This window comes from Crassostrea angulata, chromosome 8, assembly GCF_025612915.1.
Source record: "Crassostrea angulata isolate pt1a10 chromosome 8, ASM2561291v2, whole genome shotgun sequence".
Lineage (NCBI taxonomy): Eukaryota > Metazoa > Mollusca > Bivalvia > Ostreida > Ostreidae > Magallana > Magallana angulata.
In genome coordinates this window covers 11,686,356-11,712,873 of record NC_069118.1, presented here as the reverse complement: position 1 = coordinate 11,712,873, position 26,518 = coordinate 11,686,356, and the positions used below count along the sequence as shown (strand labels likewise).

The window sequence follows — 26,518 nt, the reverse complement described above, 5'->3', positions numbered from 1 at the left end:
TACGTAATGTTATGTACTTGATAGATGCGTTTATATTTTAGAAATGATGTACTTTTGATTGATCATTTCTAATTTTTTTAAAAGATCATCAATATGAGTTCATTTATTCAGAAAATCGACGATTAAGCCTAATACGACTTAACAGAAGCAGTGAAGTGAAATGCTTTGCGTGTACTATGCATTACATAAATAAAATCACGATTAATACATGCATATTTTGCCTATTAGTACATAACAACACATTACACAGGCAATAACAAGCGTCTGAAGTTATTAACGCAATAAATAATAAGGAAATTTCTTATTGTGTACCAGACCAATGTTATTCGCTATATTTTCTATAGCAAAATATAAATTAACGCACTTTCACTGTAAATAGGTATACTTAAACACTTAAACGAAAAACATAACCAAACACAGATCAGTAGATGATTGCTTTATCATAATGGAGAACATATCTGAATTGCAAGGAAGGGAAATTAATATAGGCCCCTCCGTGTTCATTTTACGTGTACACCCCAAACAAGAACCTCTGCTGGAGTCAAGGAATTCAAATTTCCCACCACAATCTGAATCTGTACATATCGCCCTCTGGTGTTATGAGGACACCACACTGCGACCCGCCCACCTAAGTTAGTGTGCCCTGTGAAGTGACCACACAGATGCATGTCGTTGATAGTGTCCCCAACATTGACGTCAAGGTCATGAAGCTGATCCTCTGTAAGTAAAAGAATAAAATATGTTTTGTTATGCCATATTTTCTTCTAAAATTTGTCTTCAACAGGACCAACTTTATTTTGAAGCCATTTCCAACCGAAAAAAACCAATATACAGCGTGAAAAGATATTAAATCTTTAGCCAATTAGGCACACATGATGTTTTCAACGATTTATTTCTTTTGCATTTGACGAATATTTGATAAGTAATGAGGTTATTTAAGTCATGAAATATCTATGTTGTATGTGTAATAGGGGTCAAGAAACACGTGTATTGACATAATTGTAATAAATACCATTCAATATATATATATATATATATATATATATATATATATATATATATATATATATATATATATATATATATATATATATATATATATACTTTTTTAGATAATGTACTTTAATGAAAAATGAATAATTTATTTTTAGAATTATAAGGTTATAAAATACATTTGGAGGTGATAAAAAAAATATTACTTTTTTAAATTATTTATTAGGCCTTTTTCAATCTTTATGCAGATTTTCATTAAAATTTGTCACCTAGAAAGAATATTTGTGTTGTCTCAATAATTTCCGAAAAATACTCGTATAATTGAATATTATTCATTTCATGTACCTAAAAGAGCGATACATATGTATTGATTAATCTCTCTGATTTATATTAATACATAATTAACACCTCCAACTTCAAAATGCCCAAAGCATTGGAGAAAATTGCCATTACTTACCACAACAGTCGGATCTAGCAAACACTTCTATTTCATGGATAAGGTAGGTTGCTCCCAGATCTATCCTCAGCCAAGGAGATTTTTCATCTGCAGTGTGAACAAGGTCAGACATCAGACCATTTACAGCTTTCGATCCTGGGTAGAGACTAGGATGGTATCTGGAACTTAAGACAACTGTCTTAGAGTATGCTACGTTTCTGAGTGGGTCATGGCTGAGAATAACACTTACATGGACAACGTAAATGATAGTCGATACAAACAAAAATGAACGCATTGTCTATGTTTAAATTGATGATATTATTAATAACAGGGTTATATTTGAGATTTATTCATTTTCCACTAATGGCCCCACAGGCTACATGATATCTTAATTTCGTCATAGGTGAGCATGTGTGTATAAACAACTTTTTATAGAATCTTAGTAAATCCATCTGCTAATATTTAAAAATGCGTGAAGTCACGGAGAAGTATCAATTTCTTAATTTTTTAAAAAGTATATAAGTGTACCTTAGAATAACATGCGAATTATACATTATGATTCAGTTACATAAACATTTTTAAATTTCAAAATAGCATGTTCCAGACAAGCTGCAGTTTTCGTGAAATTTTGGTTAGAAAGTTGACGTTTTTCTTTTAAAAAAAACATTTTATTTTAAAATCACGTATGGTGAATTTAAGATAAGTTCTACCCTTAATCAATTTTAAATGTCGAACACGTGGATTAGAGGATAATCAAAAGGAATAAATAAGTTTGCGATTTCAAAAATGTATTTATTAATAAATATAGGTAGCAACAACAATGGAAGATTTTCATGCCAAACGAGGAACAACAAATTTCGGAAAAGGGTCATGATTTTCATGAACAGCCATGTGGGAGAACCATTCATCAAAAATCGAGAAATGTCACTGATTAAAAAATGTTTACTTCGAAACTATCAACATTTTTTTTCTTTTGTGAACAAAACTTCTGAATCTGTTATTCCGGATAAAACGTTAGCGGGGGACGTTTGGCGACTATACGACGCTCTCCGCATACCGTTTCGAATAAATATCTAATAAATGCTGTAGATATAAGATCAATTTAGATCTTTTTTGAATGAGCTAACCATTGTTGTCGTTTGCCGATATCTCATTTGTAATGAAGAAAAAATGATGTAGTATTATTTCCAATGAATGCCAATCTGCTTTAGCTGATGATTAAGATAAAGTCCCTACGTTTAAATTTATGACAAAAAGTAACCCCGTTGTTTAAAGTTGTTGCACTTTCCAAACTATCAAAGATATGAAATTAAACCAAGATGCATTGTCCACTACGATACTTGTACACTTAAAGTTAGATTTTAAATATAATTTATGCTAGATGAATTTTTTTTTCTATCTTAAAACCATCGTCACTGCCACAATTTTGAGTTATGAACCTACGAGTCTCGAAATCGCACTTATTTGGGGTTCACCGTCAAACCCTAGTCACATTTAAATGAACGACCAACGACAGACAGTTTTTGAGGCACTGCTTTAGGAATAGATCTCTCTCCCTCCCTCTCTCTCTCTCTTAATTTATGAGCGGCGGAAGTGTCTTCCTAACTCCATCTCCCAACAACTAACAACAACTACTACAAGAGTTATGGATATGCATGCTTGGGAAACTTATGGATATACCCCCAATCTATATTATTAGTGAAGATGTTCTTTTATTAAAGAGTAGGCAAATTGTGTATGCTTTATCGTAGATAAATGAAATACTTATTTATAGCCTCAACAAAAACTCATGTATACCATATCAAAGATTATTTTACAAAAATATTTATAACTGAATGTTATTTATCACAGGCAATGATACGATTATATTACATCACTTGCAATGTTAGGAAACGTTCGTAATTTGATTTAAAAATTTAAGTTCATATAACGTTTCAAAAATGCATGAAAAATGGTGTTGGATGTTAATGTCATTCATGTGATAAAGATTAAAAAATTAACCCGGTCATAGAAAATTTATTAATTTAAACAATCCCGTTTTCCATACATATTTCAGCTGTGGAACACCTTATCATTGCCTAAAGAATAACTGCATTGTCTTTGTTGTTTGATGAATTGCGTTTTATTCTAGTTTTATACAATTTTTTTTTCTGAACGATCCTTGATCATCCCACTTCCGCACAGGTGCTGGTGTGTGCACAAATTAAAAATATAACAAAAGTCCGGATATCGGTCCTTTAAAACGGTATGGCACATTGTATCTATACCTTGTAAATTCTTTTATAATTCGTATAAATTTTTGTAAAACGACGTCCGGTTAATTGATATATTGGACTGTCAAAATAATATTTTTAAAAAAATGGGATCCCCAATTATCTTTAACAATGTTTAGAATCATTAAACATTGTCAAAAACAACATCTGTGACAAGGATAAGGGATCAATGTGTCATGTGTGTTTCAGCAGCATGCATGATGGGTAGGAACATTATAAAAGCTAAAATACCATGCCTATACATATATCACTAAAGAAAGCATTAGATATGTTCTCGTTGTTGCTGGTGCCTGCTCTTGTTTATATTTGTCATGTTGATATTATTACATGCCATTACGAGCTCACAAACGTGGCATACTCGAAACCAGTCACCCTGAGTTCCCTTTACGGCCACGATTCGCGTTATGTAGGTTCCAAAGTCGTCAATGGCCTATTTTCTGATCTTACTGCTACCGCAGCAGAGAGATCTCCATGGTTGAGAATTGATCTTGTGGCCAGGTTTGAAATAAATGAAATTGAAGTATTTGCAAGAACAGATTGTTGTGGTAAGTCTTATTGTTTATTTTTGTGACTGAACATTGTAATTCAATTGAATTTAAATGTAAGTTTTATAGTTTGATATTCAAAATGAATATTATCGAAATAAATTCAATGGCCTCGAGTTCACAAGAGTAAACTGAATGAACAGTAAACGCTTTATATAAACTGCCAAAACATCAACTGTTCTTCCGACCAAATTATACGAGTTTAAGTAAGTTAAGTTCTGTAGCTACAAATTTAATAAAGAAACTCATTATAATTCATTTTTTTATCCTCAAGAACAAAAATAAACACAAATTGTCCTCCTCAATAACAACAATTATAGAAAGGTAAAACCAGGCTTGGGGTAATGCTAAATGTAATGTCAATATTATTCACTTTTTTGAAAGTGAAGAATAACACTACCATGTAAGGTCTATAACCCAAAATAGTTGGTTTTTCATTATCATCAGTGGAATTGTTTTTCATTCTGAGTAAATGTCATCCTTAAGTCAAATTACATTATAGTTTTAATTACTGTCCCAAATAAGAATTTCAGATAAGAGATTTTTTAAAAAAAATGTAGAGGGGATCACTGCCTTATTAAACTTCCCCGTTTTATGCATAACACAATTAGTTTATTGTCTACAAACTAGTTTCTAGAGTTTACTACATGTTCCTGTCTGTCGTGGTTTAAAATACATGAAATTTAAAAAAAAAACAACAAAAAAACAAAAAACGCTAATGTATGTATTTATTTGCATATTTTAAACCAAAGGTGTCAGATCCAAAGTATCTACCCGATGGTGAACTCGTCCTACACTTTCCGCCGTTCCGTTAATTAGTCTACCCGCGTTCTTGGTTACCCCGTTCTGAAAAGTTTTTTTTCCATCAGCACTACAATCTTTTTAAATTATTCCATTTATTTATTAACTTTTTTTTATTAACCAGAGATGTCCGACCAAAGATATCTGCCAACAATGCATGATGAACTTGTCCTACATTTTTTGGTAATCCCAGAGGTCGTTTTATTCATCAAAACCAAAATCGCGCGTTTAAGAAACGAATTAGCTCATTTTATTTATTCCACATTCGTCAAATCTGAACTTCTGTGTATACTCTATAAATAAGTTTCCAGTAAATATATTCGTTCATAACGTAATTATTCAATATTATTTCATTGCAAGCATAAATTTTGATGCAAACTACCCCTGACTTGGATCCCCCAACGCGTGTCCACCACTTTACTCTCATTTTTGCCATTTCGGGCTTGTTTATAAAAAATGAAAGTAGGTTTTTGTTTAATTTCACAATTAATACTTATCAGTTAAAATTCAATTATAGCTTACGGACATCATCTCAAACGGGTTGAAATACCAGGGTGTAAGTAGTTACTCTGGTGCAGACATTTTGGAGTTTATTTGCAAAAAGTCTTAATCTATAAGTACAGATACAGAGATGTGAATGGAATATTCAATCAGAGACATAAACTAGAGCAAAGCTCGTGGCAAAGCCACGAGTAGGTCTTCCGTTGTTGCTGCGGATTAAAAATATATGTAATATGGTGTCAAACGATTATATGACTAAACTTTCAGTTCTGCTTTTGTTATAAAAACGTGTTGTGATTGAAAGCCTGTATATAAAATGTGTTTTGAACAAGACAGGAAGAAAATGTGAGATGTTTAATGGCGAGTTAAATTTTAAAAAGGGTAGCAAGCATTGTTATAAACAATATGTACTCATGATTCATGTCAGGAATTGCAGTTTTTTTTAAAAACCTAACCCGCCTACAAAACACGTAACCTTTTCTCTAAGATAACTTGTTTATTTAAATCTTTCTAAATTTTTGAAGACTATTTGCAAGTTTAAAATTGTTACGGGCTGACAAAATTTAGTAATTAGTCAAAATTGATGGCATCTTTAAGATTTTCTTCAGGGAAATGTGTGTCGTCTGATATTATTTAATGATACGAGTAGATTTGGACATTCAAAATAATATATAATCAGCTAATAAAAAAGATGAGCGGGAGAATTTATGCAAAGGCGAGCATCTAACTTTTACACCAGATGGTGCTGTTTCATAGAGACACCGCTATGTAATGTGAATTAAATAACCTTATTTACAGAAATGAATATTACTTCTCTCGACGATGTAATAATATGCAAAATCCTTATTTTTATGTCAGTGGGATGACTAATTAAATTAAAAAAAAACAATTTCAATTGCGCTTGCGTAAATTGGAATTCTGGGAAGGAATTAGACAGTCCGTGTTAGAGAAATTCGAAGAAGTTATGAAACTGGTCAGTTTCAAGATCAAACTGTGCATTGATGTATTAAAAGACTATCATTGGTATCGTCTGTAGCCATGGTCCGGAATCCGTATGTGCAGTCATACATTGTATGTACATCGATACACCTATACCTCCTCACCTACAGCCATACAAATGAGGGTGCAACCTTCATATACACAAGCATACATGTATTAGTATTATAATTCTGGAAACTATTTATCTTGTATTTAATATATTGGGTATTCATTGTTCACATAAAAGCCACCTATATTCCACTGGCTGTAGCTTACCTTGTAAGTAAATTAAGTTGCATTACAACCTCATAATACACAACTTCAATTATAAGTTGTTTTTTTTTAATCAATTTCCATACAATTAGCAATAAATACAATTCCCAATAACGCACATCTATCTCACTTAAGTGTAACTTTGAGAAGCGCATATATTTTTGGGAGGCAGATATATCGCTATATTATAGCCTGCAAGTCAAGTGAATTATCATGGTCTTTCAAAGAAATAAGATATCCGTCGACAGTTGCAGTACTTTGATGATTTCTATGGCGATCGACTGCATTGCATAATGTAGTCGTATTTCCCAAGAAAAAAATTGTCTTTGTCTTCAAACTTTTAATTATAATATATCATGAATTATTATGTTCATAACTATAAAAGTTTAGCGTGATCAACAGGTTAATTTATTAGCCACATTCTTAGGTTACGATTTCACATCTTTAATGTGAAGATGATTGACTTAGAATAATAGTCTTATTGTTTATAAAAGCACCCTTCCAGTTGTTACTCAATTACATATGTTCTGAGTTGTGTGCGCTGAAGCGACACAAGATCTTCGGTCGCACGTGGCGATTGAATTAACACAGACTGACCGAATAAACATACGGGTGGGAAAATTAAACACGTTGAGGAGAAAAGAAGTCACCAAAAATGATTTTCGACAGATCTGGATATCTTTTCGCCAATTTAATAAAATCCAGCGCGAGCACTTGTCAGAGGGGCGGGAGGAGGGGGGACACAGCACTGAGTTCGCTTCCACACTGAAACGAACAACCATGTAGAAAAACTACAGAGTGATTAATATGTGACTGATAGAATCTATTAATCTTAAGTTGTTTAAAACTCATGTGAATATTCTTTTAAATAATCATCAAATGCCTCAATTCAGGACAATTCAGGACATTCTTTTATCGTGCTAGCACCTACCGCAAACATGTACACGTAACATGGAACTTTGATTATAATTTGATTTGATTTTTAAACTACCTTGTACGCTATCGTATAATAAAATCAATGCTTAATCAACTGTACAAGTAAAATAAATTTATTTATTTTCGTCTTAAATCTATATAATAGTTGAAAACATAATAAAATATAGTTCTGTCCGTGCAAAATATGAAACATGAACGGGTGATAAGGGATAAGGTACATATAGAAGAACACGAGCCGACCGCAGATCACTTGTCCACTCGCGCTGGATCTCCTCGGCCATGTGCGAGGGATGATCATCACTTAATATTGGGGGGGGGGGGGTTAAAATTTTTTAGATATACAAACCAACCATTAATTTATGTCTGACTATGTTTCCGATTTGGAGTACTATCTTTCATTAATATTCAGTTACACTCAAATGTTTAATTAAATAAATACAAGATGGACAAACTTTTATAATATAAAATTAAAACAGTTCTTGTATTTACGGCTATATAAACTCAAACACGTTCATCTTCATCTAAGTGTGCGAATCCTGTGTATTAGATAACCGCTTACCGCTAATAGTGCAGCCGTGGCTGATCGGCCGTGGACGAAGGATAGATTACGTAAAGGTACAACGCACAGACACGCACATCTCAGAACCCAGGAAGATTTGAAAAGTTTGCCGTATAATGACCATGTTCTATCAAATAGACGTTCTTTATTTTAAACCTAAAACCCACAATTGATCTATGTCTGATATTGCTTTAGATTGAGAATGACATTACTTTTATTAATTAACTGAACGATTTCTTAATTGACACCCAATCGTTTAGTCCATAAAACTTTTATGTGTAATCAAAACTATAACAATTTTTGAGTTCGCGACTAAATAAACTCATTCGTGAGAGACGCAACTCTCGTGTATTAGATAACCGCTGACCGCTAGGTAGCCCAGCCGCGACCATGGTGACCGATTTTCTCGGCCGCGGGCGAGGAAGCTTGGCCAAATGCCGCGAGTACTGGTCAACACGTATTACTTTTTACCCGAATATTATGCACTACCCGAACACTAAAACAGTTTTATGAGATCAATAAAGTCACAAACAACATTTTTTGCAGCGACGCCCATATCGAAAAATTTACCGTTTTAGAGTTATGAAGCAAAGACTTTTAAGGGATCTAGACCCCTCATTTTAGGGGCTAGCCCCTTTTTTATGGTATCAAATGAAAGCTCTTGATATTCTGCACAACTTTTATTCTATATGTGTCCAGAAAAAATTTACAACTAAAAAGTTATTGAGCAAAGATATAAGCAAAATTTAACATTTTTTGAAACATAAATTTCGATGTAATTTTTTAAGCAGTATACGTGTGTTAATCAAACATGTAAAACTAGGAGGACAACGTTCAAGATGTCTACATTAAAGATTTGTAAATTAAAACTACTTGCTACGGATCTACTCGGAGCCTTTGCAGGTACACGAGACCCACTAAAAAAATATTCAAAGGGGAATAACTCAAAACCGGAAGTAGCGATTTCATCATATTTTTTGCTATAGTAAGCTATTGTCATTTACAATAAACCCTGAAAATTTGAGTAAAATCTAATGACAAACAAGCGAGATATTACAGTTTAAAGAAACGTCTAGAAGAAAAAGAAGAAGAAAAATAATAATGAAGAATTTCCAACAGAATCAGTACAAGGTCTTCCGTTGGAAACGGAAGACCTTAATAACAGAGATTGGCAACTCCGCCATGAGCAAGATAATGATTTTAAACCAAAAGTATTTTGTTTTAATGAAAAGTGTGCATAGGTTTTAGACATTTTTGAAGCAAAAAAAAATTGAGAAATAAGATTGATATATAGAAAATATATTGGCCAGCTATAAAACATCGGCGAAATCTCGGACGACGGGTAGCCAACTGCCTCCTAATAATCCTCTTTTAATATTGTTTATATGACATAAACTCATGAAAATATAATATTATGAATGTTTTGGTAATAGGTTCTAGCTGCTTATCTTTCGATATAATTGTTTATTGGAAAAATATACTGATTTAAACTTGGAATACTTTACAATAGGGACTGCGGGATTTCGCGAGATTTCGATCAGTTGCCAATCTCTGTTATTTATGTCTCTGATCCAATATAACAGATACAGGTATTTTGAGGCCTGTTCGCAATTGGGTGTCTCTGAAATGCCGAACGGAAAACGGAACGGAAAGTATCGGAACAGAACGGAAAAGGGCAAATCTTTTGTATACGTAATGTTATGTACTTGATAGATGCGTCTCTATTTTAAAAATGATGTACTTTGTGTAATTTTTTAATGTATTTAAAAAATTATCAAAAAAATTATCAATATGAGTTCATTTATTCAGAAAATTGACGAATAAGCTGTTGTCCGATATCTAAGGTATCCGATCCATAATAGCCCCAGTTTCAATGAATCTGGATGCATAACATATATGTATAGGCTAAATTATTAATGTTTAAGTATCAATATGTAGAGGCAGAATGCATCCTTATAAATGACTTTTTCCTTTTCTTGAAGAGTTGCCCCCTTGCTTTTAATATATAGAAATTCTAATTTTAACAAAATTGATATGGTATAAAATTTCTTTTCAATACTTTTTATATTCCTTTTGATAAAATGCATCTTTCCACCGGATCATTTATCGATATTCCTAGTATTTACTTATTTATTTTGAAAAATGTACTCGTCCCCATTGACCAAAATGCAATCTTCTTAATTAATTACTGCTTTAATAGTTACTATTTTTTTTTTTTTAGAAATTTCTCTCGGTAAATCTTTTTCTACAGTAACTCTGAAATGCTTTAAATCAATATCAGAATATAAAATACCTTATGGATATTCAAGGTTAGAATAAGGTCCTAATATGGATTGGATACCTTGATACGATTTAAGAGAAGTAGTGAAGTGAAATGCTTTGCGTGTACTATGCATTACATAAATAAAATCATGATTAATACATGCATATTTTGCCTATTAGTACATAACAACACATTACACAGGCAATAACAAGCGTCTGAAATTATTAACGCAATAAATTATTAGGAAATATCTGATTTTGTACCAGACCAATACTAGTATTATTCCCCATATTTTCACTAGCAGAATATACATTCTAATATATATACACTGTAAATAGTTATACTTAAACACTTACACGAGTAAAATAACCAAACTCAGATCAATAGATGATTGCTTTATCATAATGGAGAACATATCTCAATTGCAAAGAAGGTAAATTAATATAAAACTCTCCGTGTTCATTTACGTGTACACCCCAAATAAGAACCTCTAAAATATGAATCTGTACATATCGCCCTCTGGTGTTATGAGGACACCACACAGCGACCCGCCCACCTATGTTAGTGTGCCCTGTGAAGTGACCACACAGATGCATGTCGTTGATAGTGTCCAACTTTGACGTCAAGGTCATGAAGCTGATCCTCTGTAAGTAAAAACAATAAAATATGTTTTGTTAAGCCATACTTTCCTCTTAAATTTGTTTTGGAACAAAAAACCAATATACAGCGTGGAAAAGATACTAAATTTTCAACCAAAAAGGCACTCATGATGTTTTGAATAATCTATTTTTGTGGATTTTACGAATAATTTGATAAGTATTGAGATCCTTTAAATCATAAAATATCGATATAGTATGGGTAGAAGATGTCAAGAAACGTGTATTCCATACGTACTAAATTCCATTCAAAATATATTTAGATTTATCTAATGCCCCAGTCACACATTCACGGATTAAATGCCGGATTAGCTACGGAAGCGATCCGGAATCATTCGTGGCGATATGTATTGACCCGTGGCTTTTCCGTCTGTTATCGTATCCAAACGTAGCAATACTTATGTTCAAAATTCCACTACGGATGAAACCATCGTAGTACTTCCTTAGAAAAACTTACTAAACCGTTTTAGAACGTAGAAGTCCGTTTTAACTCCGTATAAATCCGTAGTAATTCGTATGTATCAATTTGTATCCATTCCGTAGTGCATCCGTACTAACTCCGTATCATTAGATTTTTACGGTGTAAACCGTGGAAAATATTCCGTAGTGGAACCTAGGAGTTGATCTGTGAATGTGTGACTGGGGCATTAACGATTATTTGATTTTCCGGTGTCAACCGAGGAAAATATTCCGTAGTAGAACCGTGGAGTTGATCCGTGAAAGTGTGACTGGGGCATTAGATAAAGAACTTAAATGAAGAATAAATCATTTATTCTTAGAATTATAAGGCAATAAAATACGGTCGGATATTTCATTTTTAAATCATTTGTTAGGTTTCTTTAATCTTTATGCAGATTTTCACAAAAAATTCGTAACTTAGAAAGGAAAAAAATTGTGTTGTCTCAATAATTTCATAAAAATACTCGTATAATTGAATATTATTCATTACATGTACTTAAAAGAGCAATAAATATGTGTTGATTAATCTCTATGATTTATATAAATACATAATTAACATCTCCAACTAACATCAAAATGCCTAAATCATTGGAGAAAATTGCCATCACTTACCACAACAGTCGGATCTAGCAAACACATCTATTTCATGGATAAGGTAGGTTGTTCCCAGGCCCCGCCGTCACCAACATCCCTCAACTCAATACTCAGCCTCAACTCTGAGGTTTTCCCTCAAATTCATTCCCTCACCCTCAAGTCGCCGTCACCACACAAAATTGAGGGATAATCTTGAGGAAATCCTCAAATATTTAAGTATAGATTCATAGCAACCTTAAGTTCTTCCTCAAGCAAATCCAACATGGCAGACAGACGTCGCAGACGACGTAGACTCCAGCGGTATTGGAATAGACCGTCCAAAAGGGTGATTCGGGAACGTCTGAACCCCTTAGAGGCGTATACTGACGACGAGCTTTTTGAGCGTTATCGATTTAGACAGGTGTCGGTAGTGTATTTTCTAAATTTAATAGGTGGTACCTTATTAGAAAGCACTAGAAACAATGCCTTACCCCCGATGTTGCAGCTGTTTGTTTGTCTTCGCTTCTTTGCGACAGGCGCCTATCACAAACTCATAGGTGATAGTTTGAATGTATCAGAGTCCACCGTCGGCAGATGTTGCAGATCGATAACTGAGGCCATCCTCCATGTTCGAAAACAATTTATTGTTTTTCCGAGAGATGATGAAGCCCGGAAAACAAAGCAAGAATAGGCCTACACAGCGTTCGGCGAGACTTCGCGAGATTTCGTTGCTGGAGATAAACAAACATGTCGGATTGTATGTGTTAGAAGGGGAACATGGCATTTTCTATTTTATATTGGGCGAACTACACAGCTGGGACTAGAAAACTTAGTAGAAAGTCTGAAATTGCTGTACAATCAGTCCATGTCTTGAAATTCGTGTACGATAAAGAGGCATCATACGTACGTGGCACAGTTCAAGCATCTATGCGTGACAGGAGTTACAATGTAACGGTATGTCAAATTTAACTATTATGCGAATTTTCGGTAACAAAATAGTAAATTTTTTCAATGAATAATGTTATTTATACCAATAACTATGTGGTTGTTGTTTATATATGGACACACATTCTTCCCAAATTAGTATATAGATAATATATTGTCGGGTGTTAATATTTAGATTACCCTTGGCCCAAACTACAATATTGAAGACAGTACTTGCGAGTGTGTGAATGGGCAGGATAAATGTCATCACAAGGCCAGCATTCTTCTCTATGGGTATGCAAATGAAATTATATTGCCTATCTGTAGCTCTGATGAGAGAATATGTTCTGACAACCAGAATTTTCTCTATAGAGATCTACAGAGCTGATCAATGTATTGAATTCAAAACACATAGCTTTTGATTGACTAAAATTAGTATATGCTGTAATTTATGATGAATTATTTTATCACCACCTGGTATTCAAGTACATTTATGGAATTTGTTGAAAAACATATCACTACAGAAAGTATATATACTACATATTTTATCCAATCTACAACAGGTATAAAAACGTGTCAAAGACAGATGTGAGGCAGTCATGGATAAAAAATCCAAAGTCAGCACCACCTCGCCAAACCAAAACAATGGAGGAACTGTTCCCTGCACCAGATCGATTTGTAAACTACAGGTTAGCAAACAATAATTTTATAACTGTATCTGTTCTACATGCATATGATATACAAACAGTTAATGATTTTATTTTTGCAGGGTTTAATATAGCATGGGTTTTTGCTTTATTAATTTTACTGTACATGTATATATTTTATCAAAAAACATTAGGGCAACAAATAGACCAGTTAATGATAGAGACAGGGAGTTCCTATATCACAAATTGACATCTGTGGGAAGATTTTCAGGTTAAATCTGGTGCTTTATGTTGATAGTTCATTGTTACCAGTTTCGGTATTTAAAATTTTAGATTATTACTTGTTTAAATTAAACAAGACAGGATGCATAGATAAAGAAACACTATCTTGATATAAAATGAAAATTTATCCAGTGACATTGATGTTAAAGGCAACTCTAATGACTAATAGTGTCATTGATGCAATACCTGTTTTTTTATGTTTTTAATTTATATGCCAAATTTAGTTTGTTTTGTTTTTAACATTTTATTCTGCAAAGGTTATTATTTGATACTAACATGGATTGTACATATTCTCAAGAAGTATTTTATCTACAAAATCTCAAATGTTAAGTTGTAACAAGTTATATACATAAAACAAAACAGCATTTACCTTACACATTTAGTGAAATACATTCATTTTAATGTTTATTTTCCTGGCATGTTTTCAAACTTCACCATGTATTTATTATATAGCAGTACTTTTCTCATGTAATTATATACATCATGTACATTGATATGCATTAATTGGTAATATAAATATTTTGCAATTACATTTTTCTTAATTTCAGTTATTTGAAATAAAGGTACTAGACTATGTTTTCCTGGTAATCTTTTAAAACATTTTTATTTAATATTTAACAGCAATGCATTGGATACTGGTCCCAGAGCCACCTGTGCCTAGGCTTTCTTTACCTATTGTTGAAGACCTCATTTCAAGCCAGGAATTCATCTCCTCAGAACACCCCATTGATTGGATGAAGCAAAAATTAATGATAAATGAGCAGCAAATTCAGCAGGTGATTAAATCATTCATGCAGTTTCAAATGAGATATTGTACCATCAATGACTTAATAATTATGTATTTTTTAATGAATGCTGTTTAAAGGTAGAGATGTTTTGTAGATTGCCAGTCTTACCATCGGACAAAAAGATAACTGCTTGTGGTCATCAGTTCGCAAGAATAGATTGACAGCCTCCAACTTTGGTTGTGTTTTGGCAGCAATCAAGAGAAATAGGTATTCACAGAAAAAAGTACACATATCAGTAAATGTAGAATTATGTGAATTAAAACTTATCTAACTTAATTAACTTATTGATGCCTTTTTCACAGATATCCAATTTCCTTGTACAAAAGACTATGTTCAGCGTATGATCTTTCTAAGAAGGATGCCATCATTTGGGGGATGTGCAATGAAAAGATAGCCATTGAGAAATACAAAACTTTTGGGGATGCTGTTGTAGAGCCAACGGGTGGGTATTATTATACAGGATAACCGATAATGCGAAAATTATTGTCAGTGATGTATATATATTAAATATAAGGTAACTGATAATATGAAAATAATTCTCATTTTTATCTTGTACTTTGTCATTGAAAATTCAATGTTGCTTAATAGGTATCTGGCTTCACAAAAATGGGGTTCTTGGATCAAGTCCAGATGGAATCGTACGTCAACCTGCGCTGTTTGGATATTGTTATCAAGATCCAGCTCTTGCTGACATGCTTCAGTTATATAACTTTCGACCAGAAATATTGGAGGTGAAATGCCCCTTTTCGGCAAAGGAGATGACTATTCCTGAAGCTATCGAAAAATTGAATGATTTCTGCTTAGGTTGGTTACAATTATGATTAATGTTTTTTTTTTATATTTCAAAGACTCATTTACAGAGTTAATTATTCCAAATTATATGAGCAATATGTTTTTATTTTGAAATATAAAACAAGATAGATACAATATTTATATATCAAAAAGAAAAAAGTATTTTGCATGATCAACCACAAAAAAGAAGATATTTAATTTATGATGTAGAAATGACTGGAAACATGACCATTGTAATTGTTTTTTTAACTTACAGAGTTTCAAGAATTCCATGGAGTGAAATCATACAAGTTAAGAGAAAACCACCAATGTCATGATCAGGTCCAAGGACAGCTGCACATTACTGGAAAGTCTGCGTGTGACTTTATGGTTTGGACACCAAAGGACTGTGCGATTGTTAGAATCACAAAACAACTCAGTTGGGAGGATAATATTTCTGTTTTGACAGATTTTTACTTCGATAAATTTGTTCCCCATCTGCAACAGCTATAAAAGTATTAAATATGATAGCAACATATTCATACTCTTGATTTTTAACATTTCAATCTTGACCTTCAAAGTTTTGAGCAATTTCCTGCAAAAGAGGATCCTGAAAATTGACAAGTACACAGCATAACTGAAACACTTTGGTACTGATGTATCTAAACTGATGAGGAATATGTCTAAGAATTTCATAATTTTTATGCGCTCATTTGCACGCTCAACATGTATACGTGATTTCGCAATTTTTCTACAAAGCTGAACTTCACTGGGGGTGTACTGCGATTTAGCTGTAAGGAAGGGAGGAATATTAAGGTGTACTCCTTGGGGCAACAACTTGTGAATAGTAAACCCTTTATCTGCTAATATCATGTCACCGGGCGCTAATTGCTCTAAAATTTTGCTGTGCTCTACAATTGCAACATCAGATGTGCTCCCAGGGTACAATTTACTAATAAACACCAAGGCACCATTCGGTGCAACACCTGTAACACTTTTTACAGTGTGGGAATTTTTGCAGCCACTGTATGTGCTGGCCTGCAATCTCATGTCATTCCCAGGAACATCTTGGTTGATTTCAGTGGCGTCGAGTACTATTCTGCATGAGCTAAAATCGCCAAAACTGGTAGGCATGGATCCCTTGCATTTTTGTAGAGATGGAATGCGACTCTCTATGAGTCCTTCATATAAAACCTCATGCATAGCACAAATTTGAGAAGTTACAATGTTATTAACTGATGATGCACTTGTGTTGAATCTCTCTGCAAGGTCCAAAAGAGGGGTGTTCATAGTTATTTTCATTAATGTCATCAACAGTTGGTCTGTCAAAGAAATGAAAGATGGTCTCCATCCATCAATGTACTTAACCTGGAATCTCTGCATTATTTCGTCAATGGCGTGGAACATGTCTGGCCTTAGACTTGTATACATCAGCATCTACATTAAAACATGACAGTGAAACACATTGTGTTGAAGATATATTTATTTTTATTTTTTACATTTTGTTTTAAAAACAGACTTGTTTCTGATAAACGAAAATGCTGTCCAGCAGCATTTTAATAACCCATTGTACAAAACATAAGCAGTATCATATTCTTTCCTGGCAGAGCATTTGTTCTACTATTTCCGTCATTTTTCACAGGCTGATGAACTGTCCAGCAGTAGGCCCATTATCAAAATATAAACTGAAAAAGAAATGCCTCACAAAGTATCGTGTTCAATGATAAAATCAGAAGATCTGTAAATAATATCTCATCAAGGTATATAAAACTAAAATATAGCATTGAACTATGCATTCCTACCAGTGTTCATAACTTCAAACACTAAATATTGATGTGCATGTATCAATAATCTGATAATGACGAATGTCGATTTTTTTTAATACATGTACTACTCATGATATCTGAAATGTACCTTTCTCTCGTCATCTATGATATCGCCAATTCTGAACGCTCGCTTCATGGACATCATTCTGATTTGTATTCTTAATTCCTCAACCTCGCGCCTCAGGTTCTGATAAATACAAATATATATTTATAATAAACAGGTAATATTCGTAATCTTTACACTAATTTTATTGTCATCGTTGAGCTTTAAGTGTCTAACCATTTACCTGATTCTCTTCCTTTAAATGATGATAGGAAGTCTGGTAACTGTGATCCAGATTTATGTGTGCAGATGTTGAATCCATAGATGATGCACAATGCATGGCTGATAATGCAGATGTGGATGTGCTGGAAACAGCCATCTTTTGATTTTCTTTTCTCTCAGTTCTAAATAAAATACATTGTCCAATGGTGCGGTGTTTTTTCTTTGATGTTTCTCGACTGATATATCGCATACAATTTTGTTATTTGAATATCATATATGTGATATTTTTGCATACTAATTAGATACGCCCCCTCATGGCGATTGGCTAAAGAAAACACACAATACTGGCAACAAACTTTATTCAACAAATTGTAAACATGAAAAAAAAAATGAAAATTTAAAATTGAAATGTTCTGTTTCTTTAACAGTTTGAAACAAAAACTGAACAGTTCTTTAAAATGTTACGTGATCAATATACACATTAGGCCTACTTGTTTCCTGCATCAAAAATATGGACATTACAGTTTGTAATGTTGATCATTGGGGTGCGCATTTGATCAACCATTAACTTTGGAAGTTTGCTATTATTGGCTTCGAATTCTGCCGCGCATTCGTTTTCTTCCGAGCCCAATTTCGGTGGATTTAGCGCCATGCTTACTGCACTAAGTTGTTCCTGGCTTGGTCGTTTGTAGTTCCGAACTGCCGTGCTTCTGTGTCCTGTTCTGGACATTACAAGCTGTTCCTCTATTCCTGACAAATAAAAATTTATGAATACAAAAGAAAATTAAAAAACTACGCCAGAGAGAGAGAGAGAGAGAGAGAGAGAGAGAGAGAGAGAGAGAGAGATAAATATTACCTGATTGAAATAGATTTGTAGCACATGTTCGTTTGCCCGAATGGTTGGAGAAATTCCCATGGAAGCCAGCCCCACTACACATATCCTTGATGATTTTCCCGAGTTTGTTTACTCCCATGACCTGCTTGGAATACTTCAGTCCCTCACCTGCTAATGGACGACGGTACATGCTTCCCGGTCCAACCATGTCAATGTAAGTTTGGTACACATGAAATAAATTCCGAGGTCCGTCGGGTCCACAGTCGTGTTTTACTTCCTTGGCAGTAAGGTTTCGCTGATTTAATCCCCCCGCAAAGTTCTTGGAAGTACGACCGTAAAATGTAATAAACATTTTGTCACTAATCTTGTCGAGCTTGAACTGCTCCGTCACTAATGAACGATGTTCATCAAGACCTCTGAGCCCAAATAATTTACAGTTGTAGAAGAATATTGTGTTGGTAAGTGCAACTGAAGTTTTCATACCCAGATGTCCGCCTTCCCATAACGCGTTCTCCATTTCGGGGGAAATTGGATCCGCCTGTCGAATTGTCACACCTATTCCCTCCGTGGCGAGTTGTTTCATTCGGGCATCTAATGTTTTGCGGAAATTCCGAAAACGCATATCTTTACCGTCAAGAAAATTTAAGTCGATTTCATTATCTCGCATAAATCTTAAAATAGCAGCACACAACTGGTACAAGGTTTTAGGTGGATATGGACTACCATCAGCCCTGCGGCACTCGATCACAAAGCAGGACAAAATATGGTCTAAATCTTGTGAGCTGCACGATAGTAAATCAGGAAGTTGCATTTCTAAACCTGAATTAGCGTTTCTCGATTTTCGCCAGTCGTCAAAAACTTTAACTCCCCAAGATGTATTGCGTCGTGTATTGGTACTTTCCTGACTTTTGTGAAGCTCCTTTATTTCTGTAGAATTCACTGGTTTGCCGAAACGTTCCGGAGGGTCGGTTCTGACGTCATATTGTTCAGTTTTAATGTTATCCTGTTTTTCTAACTCCTTTAAAAATTCATCAACGTCGAAAGTAAAGTTTCCAAATTCAACATCTTTTTCGTCCAATTCATCAAAGTTTTCAAAAGATTCGAGCGCTTGGCTTAAAATCAAGTCATCGGAGTCGCCGAGTACGTCCATCTTCCTCCACCGAATTTCTGAAACTGCGCATTTAATTTGTACCAGAGAGCGGGGAAAAGTGAAAATATCACCGGATGGCGGGAAAATGTGCCAAAACCATTGGACAAATCAGTTACATGATTGACAGCTCGAGCATGTACGGAATATATCGCCTCACCTTTTGACACTCGGGGGCTCCGCCCCCTCGTGCCAAAAAGTGAGGCGATATATTCCGTACATGCTCTCGTGTCATCATGTAACTATAACTAACACATATGAATAAAATTTATTAAGTAAACTTTTTTTTTAAAATTACATATTACTATTGAAAACAAAGACTAATTTATGCTTTTTGTAAATATGACATATCCCATACCTATTTATTTTGGTTGGATCAGGAAAATCAAACAGTTTCCCACAACTCCATGGGAAAATGGTTGGGCCATTATTCTTGTCCCCATCCACAAAATGACAGCTGCAGATCCTGTCACTCTGCAACACTACGGCTCTGTCCTTACGTCTGCATACATACATGTAATAACGTATCTATTTAACATAAGCATTTAGATACACACATATTAAAACAATTTCACATTGTTTATTCTACAAGGGACCTAAATATTCTTCCCTGATTCTACCTTGTTCTGCAATGACATTATAATAATGTTTACCTGCATAGTTTTTCCCATTTCGTTGACAACCCGGCACTGGATGGGAATCTAAACATCTTGCATGTTCGCCGTAATCCCTGGTGATTACACCCAAACACAAAACAAATCGTCATTGTCGGTTCACGCGTTATGCACTGGCCGGTCTATTATTACGTCTCGGTTAGAGTCAGAGTAAATTCGAACTACGATTGTCTTCGGAAGTTCTACACCGGAAGTGAGATTTTACGAGACTGTGCAGGCCTATTTATCAAAATTGCCGATATTTTATCAGTCGTATTGTTTTGTTTTCTACTTTCTCTTTTAAAAAAGGATAACTCGTGCTTCGATTTTTGTAAAGAAAAAATTGGGGAAGTTGTTCATCAAATTTCATATTTCAGAAAATGAAATTAAAAGTAGTTACGTGAGATTTTGTCATTTTAAATTATATTTTATGGATGAGGTTCTTGCGTCGTCCCACAAATTTTTCCCTTTGAAAATTGTTAAGGTTATTGTTTTGTTTTGAACATATTTAATTGATTAAACAAAAGGATCAGAAACAAGTTCTTACAATGCTACACACGTCTTTTGTTTGACCACGTTAACTCAACGGATTATTTATAATATTATGATTACAAAAATCATAATTTGATACACAGTTATGTCTCAGTTTTATATAAATAATGTTCTTACACCGTTTACCAAAAGAAACATTAATAGAAAGTTTGGTAACTTTTAGGCATGTGTTTGCAAAACAAATTGATTGAGGTGGCTGCATGTTCTGGCTTCTAAATTTGGTGTATTCCACTGATTGACAGCATTGGGTACACTTTCATTTGTCGACAACCACGATATATACAATAACCTACCATCTCCCCCCCCCCCCCACCCCACCCACATGCATCCCATGAACTTTGTGCTTTAAGGGTGTCATATTCTTTAACATTCTAATATTTTTACACAGGATTCCCGAACACACTGGGCTGTATTGATGGCACATTTATTAGAATCCTGGCTCCAACTGAAAATGAACCGGATTTTGTAAATAGAAAGGGGTTTCATTCTTTAAATGTACAGGTCGGGTTTTTTTATTAATTTTCTTTTTCGGTATTTCAAATCACATTAAATGCTTGAAGAAATTTTGAAGAAAAGAACTGAAAAATATATTCAACATCCATACCAACATCTCTGCACTTAATTAATTTTGTAGTGTGATAAATAAATATGCAATAAATCAGCAACTTGTCGGTCCCCTTAAATAATTGGGGTTGAATTTTATTTTTGAATAGATGGTTTGTGGTGCCAAATTTAAATTCACAAGCGTCTGTGCCAGCTGGCCCGGGAGTGTCCATGATAGTAGGATCTGGCGAGAGTCCTCCCTTTGTCGACAGTTTCAAAGAGGTAAAAAATATATTTTTAAAAAATTAGATCCAGTTGTCATTTGATAGAGGAAATAAAATATATATTGAAAGCATTAAAAACAATGATGATGAGTTTGTATTTTATAAACTTGTACGTTTAGGTGAACACAATGGAATTTTGTTGGGCGATTCAGGATACCCCTGCAAGCGATTTTTAATGACGCCTTATCTTAATCCACAAACAAACGCTCATCAAAGATTCAATGCTTCCCTTTGCAGAACGAGGGTGCTCATTGAGCAAAGTTTCGGCATTCTGAAACGGAGGTTTTCCTGTCTTCAATGAATTCTGAGGCAAAAAAGTTTATTAAATTAACATAAAATACATTAACTTCTAATTAAATAACCACGATTGTTGTCTCAAAAGAATAGTCCTACATTGTTTGTTGAAGCCATATAATTGACATTTGTTCCTCCAAAAAATATTGACGGCCGTTCATTTTGGGGAGTAACATAATCACTTTTGTCCTTAATTCAAGTCAATATCTGTATAATTACATGTAAATTAAAATATTTTAGAACGACTCCTGAACAAGCAGTGGGATACGTCGTCGCCTGTGTCATCCTGCATAACCTTGGCATTCAAACTGGTGATGTGATGGATAGAGTAGACCAGCCAATGGACGCATTTGACGAAACCGCCCACAAAGTTGAGTGCAATTCTCCAGAGGGAAGTCACTTGCGAGATTATATCGCACAGACGTATTTCGGTTAGAGGTTCGTACATTGGAATATGCACCTGCGTATATATTTTAAAATTCATAACACACCGGAAATCACTCGAGTGTGGTTTTATCCAAAAGTAAATGTGTACATATTCCACTAAATGATTAAAACAACAATTCTTGTATTGAATTTATATATTTTTTCTTCTATTTCAGTTCATTTTGAAAATTTGGAGATACAAGTGGAAAAGTGGTTATTTGAAGAAATAAATAGATGTGTTATATTTAATATTCCCCCAATCTCGAGTTTGTGATCTATTTAAAAGGACATGGTCACGATTATGGTTAAAATGTATTTTTCCTCTTTATATCTATTTCTTTTTTTATAATTCAACATTTAAAACATCTTAGCATTCAAATTGTAAGCAAAAACATGATCTAAGCTTTGTTTACAAGCTCTGTTTCTCGCTTATACCTCTACGACTGACAATCAAATATGGGTAAGTTGCATTTATTTACTGGAAAGCATCACCAATAATTATACGTAAACAATTTATATAAAATAAAATTCGACAAAATCGTGACCATATCACTTCAATTTTCAAAGGTAGTTGGTCATTTACATAAAGGGTCTAAAATGAATTCCGGAAATTCAGAACTTAATTTACACAACAGACAAGACTTCTTAATTTCTAATAATTCGGCCTCAATTTGAAATTTCTTTTCCTCCCTTTCTAATTTGTTCTGCTCTTGTTGAAGATTACTTATTTCTTGGCTGAGCTTTTCGTTTTCAAGTTTTAGGTTTTTTATTTCCAATTCTTCTATGACTTCACGTGTTGCCATCTTCCTCTTCTTTTCTTTAGGCCGTTCATCTAATTATTGAAATATGGACACATTTGCAAATACACATATACTTATAAAATAAGAATTATTAAACCTGTATTGCAGTTTTCCACTTCGGTATTTACCCGTTTACTTGTAACAAAAATATATAGGTATCTCACCCATCTTCCTGTTTAAAGATAACCCAAATGTCATACTAGCTGAAGATTCAGAAGAAGCTGAAGCATCACCGGTGCACGTGGTCTCATTACCAGCCAGCGATTGGACAGATGACGTTGGTTCTATAAAATTATATATTCTTTGGGTTTTTTCAGAATGACAATGCAAGAACGTTAATATGAATTTTACTTTGACAATGTTTTACCTATAATAAATATGATATATTTCATTACCATCGGAATCAATGCCCCTGACCAATCCAACAATATTGGGTCGTGTGTCCATTGCTTGGTACAGGGCTTCCTCCGCTTGCGTAAGGGGCGCCGTTGGTGGACCTCCCCCTGTCTTTCGTCGGCGTATGCCATCAATTTTCTCTTTCGCTAAAATTTATGTAAATTATCAACACAGTTTTGCTTAACAATTTACAAAGTTTTAAACTTTGAATGTCAATACATGTATATACCTCTTTGTTTGACGTTGTCATACTTTTTGTAGATGGAATCAGACGTTCTGTCATTTTTAAATTGTTTAAATAAAATTTTGAAAAAAAGAAGAAGAAAATAAACAATACATTTTGTGCAATGCAAACATTTGGAATATCGCATTTTTCTATTCTATTCGTGTTTTTAAATTGATAATATATGGATCTAAACAAAATCTTTACATTATGATGTATATTTTTGCTGTCTGGAATCGCGTTACGATAATATGCATGCATATACGATGCGTGCAGTGTGTACATGTTATATACATAGTATGTCAATGCAATAATATCAGAGTGTGTTTATGATTTATAACAATTTAATGAAGTATAAGGAATGCATTTTTATAAACTGTTCGCTTTTTCCAAATCAAAAGTAGAGCACACGGCCAGTTATAATATCGGACTGGAATATACTGGGGTAAAATTTGTGTATACACCTACTAAGGGAGGTTACAATATGTGCACAAAGGAAATCGTCTGGTCAAAACAACCGACAAGTAAGTGAAATACAGATAGATATCATAATACTTACAAGTTCAAAGTGTCTGCTATAGACTTCCAGGTCTCTTCTTTTATTTTCCCGTGCTTTCCCTTTATCCCCGCCCCTTTCATTTTCCCAAACAACCGATCTTCAAATTTCATGACCTCTTCTATTAGAATTATCTCCTCTTCACTTGTCCAATTAGCCCCCCGTTTCCTTTTCCCCGCTGTTATTAACCCAAGTATATCTTTTTCAGCCATTTTACAAAGAAATAACAAACAGACGACAGATATTTTATTGCGTACAAGCATTACGTAAAAATTCCGCGAAAATGCGCGATATTATTAATGTAACAACTCAACTGAGTTAAGGGAAAAAAAATACACCTTAACTGAGGTGATCCTCAGCGCAATTGGTGACTGTGATTTGAGGAAAACCTCAGTTAAGGAAACCTTAAGGACTTGAGTTGAGTACTGAGGTTGAGGGAGAGGAAAGTTTGGTGACGGCGGGGCCAGATCTACCCTCAGCTAAGGAGATTTTCATCTGCAGTGCGAACATGGTTAGACAGCAGACCATTTACAGCTTTCCCTCCTTAGTAGAGTCTATGATTGTATCTGGAACTTAAGACAACCGTCTTCGAGTATGCTACGTTTCTGAGTGGTTCCTGACTGAAAATAACACTTACATGGGCAACGTAAATGATAGTCGATACAAACAAGAATGAAAGCATTGTTTATGTTCAAATTGATAATATTCTTTATAACAAGGTTGTATTTGAGATTTATTTAACTTCCACTAATGGACCCAAGGCTATATGATATCTTAACCTTGTCATATGTTGGTATGTGTGTATAGACAACTTTTATAGGACCTAAATGAAATCGATCTGCTTAGATTTAAAAATGCGTAAAGTCACGGAGATGTATCAAGTTCTGAAGTTTATCAAACAAGTATTTAAGTGTTCCTTAGAATAACATGCGAACTGTACATTATGCTTCAGTTACATAAACATTATTTGCTAAATTACAAAAAAGCATGTTCAAGATAAGCTACAGTTTGGTTAGAAAGTTGACGTTTTTCTTTAAAAAAATCATCTTATCTTGAAATCACGTATGGTAAATAGAAGATAAGTTTTACCCTTATTCAATTTCAAATGTTGAACATGAGGATTAGAGGAAATTCGAAAGGAATTGATAAGTTTGCGATTTAAACATGTATTTATGAAAAGATATAAATAGCAACAGCAGCGGAAATATTTGCATGCCAAAAAAGGAACAACAGGTTTCTGAAAAGTGTCATGTTTTATGAACACTCTTGTTAGAGAACCATTCATTAAAACCTAGCAATGTCACTGATTAAAAAATATTCACTAAAAGATATCAACAATGAGTCATAATACTATCGATGTTGCTTTTTATTTTCTATTCATCACATTTCTGTAATGACTTGCTGGGTGTATGATCTCACAGGTGTGGTTTCTTGTGTAAATAAAACGTGCTAACGGTACAAGCTGTGTAATATTAAATTGAACATATTGCTGATGTTAAACAACTGTGACATTTCCCCTTTTTAAATTTTTTTTGATAAAATTGCGTAATTTGTAGCATTAGGTGAATTATGGCACATTAGACACCATTGTATAAAGTAGTTAGTATTGACAATTATCAGTTGTCTCTTAATTTATGAAGGACGCCTATGTCCAAGTTCAATTTCAATCCTTAAATTACATTGATTTAATGATATTTGTCTTATATACAATAAATGGCAAAATAACATTTGTAACCTTATTGAGTATCGTTCAATAAAATTTCCCCTGAGATGATACTGAAACTTCTGTTTTCTTGTTGATATATCTACTTTGTTTCAATACATTCATTTATTCTTTATTCATTTTATGCTTTACAGCCCATCAGTATTCACACAAATAAAATATATTAAATTTTATATTAAGTAAACAAATTGGCCAGCAGAATCGAATCGAGAAATTATGTAAGTTAATGTAAACATTCATTTCGTAATTTTAACCTATTAGGATATGTATATACTTCTTGGACACTTTCTGAGCTTAAGAATTGCAACTCTTTCGATATTGAATTTTTTTTCTTTGC

The 26,518-nt window shown here is 33.8% G+C and overlaps 4 protein-coding genes and 1 pseudogene across 4 annotated transcripts; 2 read left to right on the top strand and 3 right to left on the bottom strand.

Moving 5' to 3' along the window:
* Positions 1 to 218: 218 nt before the first annotated feature.
* On the bottom strand, positions 219 to 1,975 carry LOC128158095 (fucolectin-like). The gene is made up of 2 exons (XM_052820803.1): positions 1,451 to 1,975; positions 219 to 718 (listed from the first exon to the last, which is right to left on the bottom strand). The coding sequence occupies exons 1-2, from the start codon at positions 1,722 to 1,724 to the stop codon at positions 501 to 503; spliced, it is 492 nt and encodes a 163-aa protein (XP_052676763.1). The 5' UTR covers positions 1,725 to 1,975; the 3' UTR covers positions 219 to 500.
* A 10,554-nt stretch (positions 1,976 to 12,529) lies between these two features.
* Positions 12,530 to 22,905, top strand: LOC128158101 (putative nuclease HARBI1; annotated as a pseudogene).
* On the top strand, positions 13,733 to 16,171 carry LOC128158081 (uncharacterized). Its single transcript, XM_052820783.1, has 6 exons — positions 13,733 to 13,859; positions 14,721 to 14,875; positions 14,982 to 15,094; positions 15,190 to 15,329; positions 15,476 to 15,691; positions 15,936 to 16,171. Exons 2-6 carry the CDS (start codon positions 14,723 to 14,725, stop codon positions 16,169 to 16,171), a joined length of 858 nt encoding a protein of 285 aa, XP_052676743.1. The 5' UTR covers positions 13,733 to 13,859; positions 14,721 to 14,722.
* On the bottom strand, positions 17,125 to 20,515 carry LOC128158092 (uncharacterized). Its single transcript, XM_052820799.1, has 4 exons — positions 20,385 to 20,515; positions 20,090 to 20,233; positions 17,772 to 17,931; positions 17,125 to 17,671 (listed from the first exon to the last, which is right to left on the bottom strand). Exons 1-4 carry the CDS (start codon positions 20,495 to 20,497, stop codon positions 17,549 to 17,551), a joined length of 540 nt encoding a protein of 179 aa, XP_052676759.1. The 5' UTR covers positions 20,498 to 20,515; the 3' UTR covers positions 17,125 to 17,548.
* Positions 22,906 to 23,058: 153 nt separating the features above from the next.
* Positions 23,059 to 24,670, bottom strand: LOC128158084 (uncharacterized). The gene is made up of 5 exons (XM_052820787.1): positions 24,462 to 24,670; positions 23,909 to 23,973; positions 23,679 to 23,825; positions 23,448 to 23,567; positions 23,059 to 23,315 (listed from the first exon to the last, which is right to left on the bottom strand). Exons 1-5 carry the CDS (start codon positions 24,668 to 24,670, stop codon positions 23,059 to 23,061), a joined length of 798 nt encoding a protein of 265 aa, XP_052676747.1.
* Between the last annotated feature and the right edge of the window lie 1,848 nt (positions 24,671 to 26,518).